Source organism: Carlito syrichta, unplaced genomic scaffold (genome assembly GCF_000164805.1).
Source record: "Carlito syrichta isolate Samal-C Ts95f unplaced genomic scaffold, Tarsius_syrichta-2.0.1 Scaffold309147, whole genome shotgun sequence".
Classification (NCBI taxonomy): Eukaryota; Metazoa; Chordata; class Mammalia; order Primates; family Tarsiidae; genus Carlito; species Carlito syrichta.
In genome coordinates this window covers 278,180-281,115 of record NW_007253243.1, presented here as the reverse complement: position 1 = coordinate 281,115, position 2,936 = coordinate 278,180, and the positions used below count along the sequence as shown (strand labels likewise).

Below are 2,936 nucleotides of genomic sequence, written 5' to 3'. Positions count from 1 at the left end.
GGGTGGGGCCGGCGTCCCTGGGCTCGCTGATTGGGTGGCACCGGGAGGGGCGGCACTGGGCGGGGCGGAGCCAGATGCCCGAGGATGGGCCGAGGTCCGGAATCTCTGAGAATAGGCCTGTGAGGCGGGGCTCAGGGCCCTCGAGGAATAAGGGAAGGGTGGCTGGTGCGTTGAGAACTGGCAAGGTACTAGGGTCCGCCTTCAGCCCTTGCCCTTCCTGATCCCCAGTTTCCAGCCTGGAGGCTTCAGCGTCCGCCTCTGGCCTCCCTGGATCTTGCCTGACCTGGTTCTGGTCAATGACAGATTCCTCCCAAAGTGCTCAGCCCAGAGCAGCACATAGTAGGTGTTCAGTAATTTTTTTTTTGAGTCGGAGTCCCACTCTGTCACCCAGGCTGGAGTGCAGTGTCACACGAGCCTCCATTGCAGCTATCCTTCTGCCTCAGTCTTCCAAGTAGCTGGAACTACAGGCGTACCACCACGCCCACCTAATTTTTTATTTATTCATTGTAGAGACGAGGTCTCCCCATGTTGCCAAGATTGATCTCGAACCCCCGAGCTCAGACAATGTCTCACTTCAGCCTCCCAAAGTGTTAGAATTACAGGCGTGAGCCACCGCACTCGGCAATTGTTTTTTTTTTTTTTTTTTTAGTAGGAGTTTCTTTTTGTCACCCAAGCTGGAGTGCAGTGGCACGCTCACGGCTACCTAGTGGCATGCTCATGGCTGCCTACCTATCTTGACCTGCTGGGCTCCGGCAATCCTTCCACCTCAGCCTTCAAAGTAGCTGGAACTACAGGCACGTGACCATGCCCGGCTAATGTTTTTTATTTATTGTAGAGAGGAGGTCTCGCCAAGTTGCCCAAGCTGGTCTCAAATCCCTGGGCTCAGGCACTTCTCAACTTCTGCTTCCCAATGTGCTGGGGTTACAGGCGTGAGCCACCGCACCCGGCTCTCAGTAATTTTCTGTTGAAAGAAAGAGGATGGTAGAGGAGCTCCGAGGCCCCTGTGGGCTTGGCAGAGCCTGGCCTGGTCCCTGGTGCCAACCACCCTTTCTGCAGGTTCTCCCCCCACCCTGTTCATTCTGCTCTGCAGGCTTTATGACCCCCGCGGAACACAAGCAGCTAGAGAAGCTGAGCTTACCACACAACATGTTCTGGGTGCCCTGGGTGTGGTTTGCCAACCTGTCCATGAAGGCCTGGCTTGGAGGTCGAATCCGGGACCCCATTCTACTCCAGAGTCTGATGAACGTGAGCCCACCATACAGAGGGCTGCTGCCGAGTGGGAAGAGTTGTGGCCCAGATGAAACAAGGTTTCCTACAAAGAGAAGACTTGAGCCCCCGGGGAGGGTGGTCATCTTCCCACACACAGCCTGTGGTGAGGTTGTAGGATATTTTCCGGCAGGATTCTGCAGTCCAAGGTGATCCCTCCTCAAATGCTCCTCCCGTCTCTCCTCTCTAGTGAGGCTGCGAAATCCTGGTATCTTTTTGACAGATGAGGGGGCTGAGGCATAGAGAGGTTTGGTGAGCTGCCCCTGACCACACGGCTAGGGCTAGACCATGAACTGGACCCTCGTTGCTGGAGAAGAGTTGGGGGTGTTCCTGGGAGAGCAGGCGTTGTTCGGAACACTCCTTCCTCCTGACCCGCAGGAAATGAACACCTTGCGTACTCAGTGTGGACAACTGTATGCCTATGACTGGATCAGTATCCCACTAGTGTACACACAGGTGAGGACTAGGCCGGTAAGGCTGCCCCTATGGGAAACTGAGGCTAGAAAAACCCAGGGAGCGGCCTGTGACAGAAAGAGCTCACCTAGAGGCTGAGTAAAACGCTCACCCTGGGGGTTGGGTCTGGAATTGGAAGCTAGGTCTGAACTTTGAAGTGCCAGGTTCTAAGAGTCCAGGCTCCTGCCTGGTTCAGTGTAAGGCAGTGTGTGAGTGACCCATTTTATTTTATTTTTATCATTTATTATTCTTATTTTTTTGAGTCGAGGCCTTGTTCTGTCGCCCAGGCTGGAGTGCAGTGGCATGATCATGGCTCACTGCAGCCTCAATCTCCTGACTCAGGTGATCCTTCTGCCTCTGTCTCCTCAGTAACTGGGACTACAAGCATGTGCCACCACGTCAGGCTATTTTATTTTTTTTAAGTTGGAGTCTCACTCCGTCACCCAGGCTGGAGTGCAGTGGCATACTCACGGCCACCTCAGCGTCAACCTGCTGGGCTCCAGTGATCCTTCCGCCTCAGCCTTCCAAGTGGCTGGAACTATAGACCCGCCCTACTACGCCCACCTAAATTTTTTTTTTATTGTAGAAATGAGGTCTCGCCCAGTTGCCCGGGCTGGTCTCAAACTGTGGGCTCAGGCAATCCTCTTGCCTCGGCCTCCTGAAGTGCTGGGATTACAGGCTTGAGCCACCGTGCCCATCCTATTTATTTATTTATTTATTTTTTTGTGGAGGTGAGGTCTTGTTATGTTGCCCAGGCTGGTCTCCAACTCCTAGGCTCAGTCAATCCTCCTGCCCCGGCCTCCCAAAGTTCTGGGATTATAAGCATGATCCACTGCACCCAGCGATTACCCTTATATTTATTTATTTTATTTATTTTTGAGTTGGAGTCTCACTCTGTCGCCCAGACTGGAGTGCAGTGGCACGCTCCCGGACACCACAGCCTCGACCTGCTGGGCTCAGGCGATCCTTCCGCCTCAGCCTTCCAAGTAGTCAGAACTACAGGCATGTGGCACCACGCCCAGCTAATTTTTTGATTTATTGCAGAGACAAGGTCTCACCATGTTGTCCAGGCTGGTCTCGAACCTCTGGACTCAGGCAATCGTCTTGCCTCGGCCTCCCAAAGTGCTGGGATGACCGGTATGAGCTCCCACGCCTGGCAGATCACCCCATTTTAAAGAGGAGATAACAGAGACCCAAAGTGACATCAGTGTGACAGA

The 2,936-nt window shown here is 53.7% G+C and overlaps 1 protein-coding gene across 1 annotated transcript in view; it reads left to right on the top strand.

Annotated features, from left to right (window-relative positions):
• BEST1 (bestrophin 1) overlaps positions 1-2,936 on the top strand; it is a 17,198-nt gene that overhangs the window by 5,415 nt on the left and 8,847 nt on the right. The window contains exons 5-6 of the mRNA XM_008066851.2: positions 1,057-1,245; positions 1,645-1,722. Coding sequence (XP_008065042.1) covers positions 1,057-1,245; positions 1,645-1,722 — 267 coding nt within the window. The remainder of the gene's footprint in view (positions 1-1,056; positions 1,246-1,644; positions 1,723-2,936) is intronic.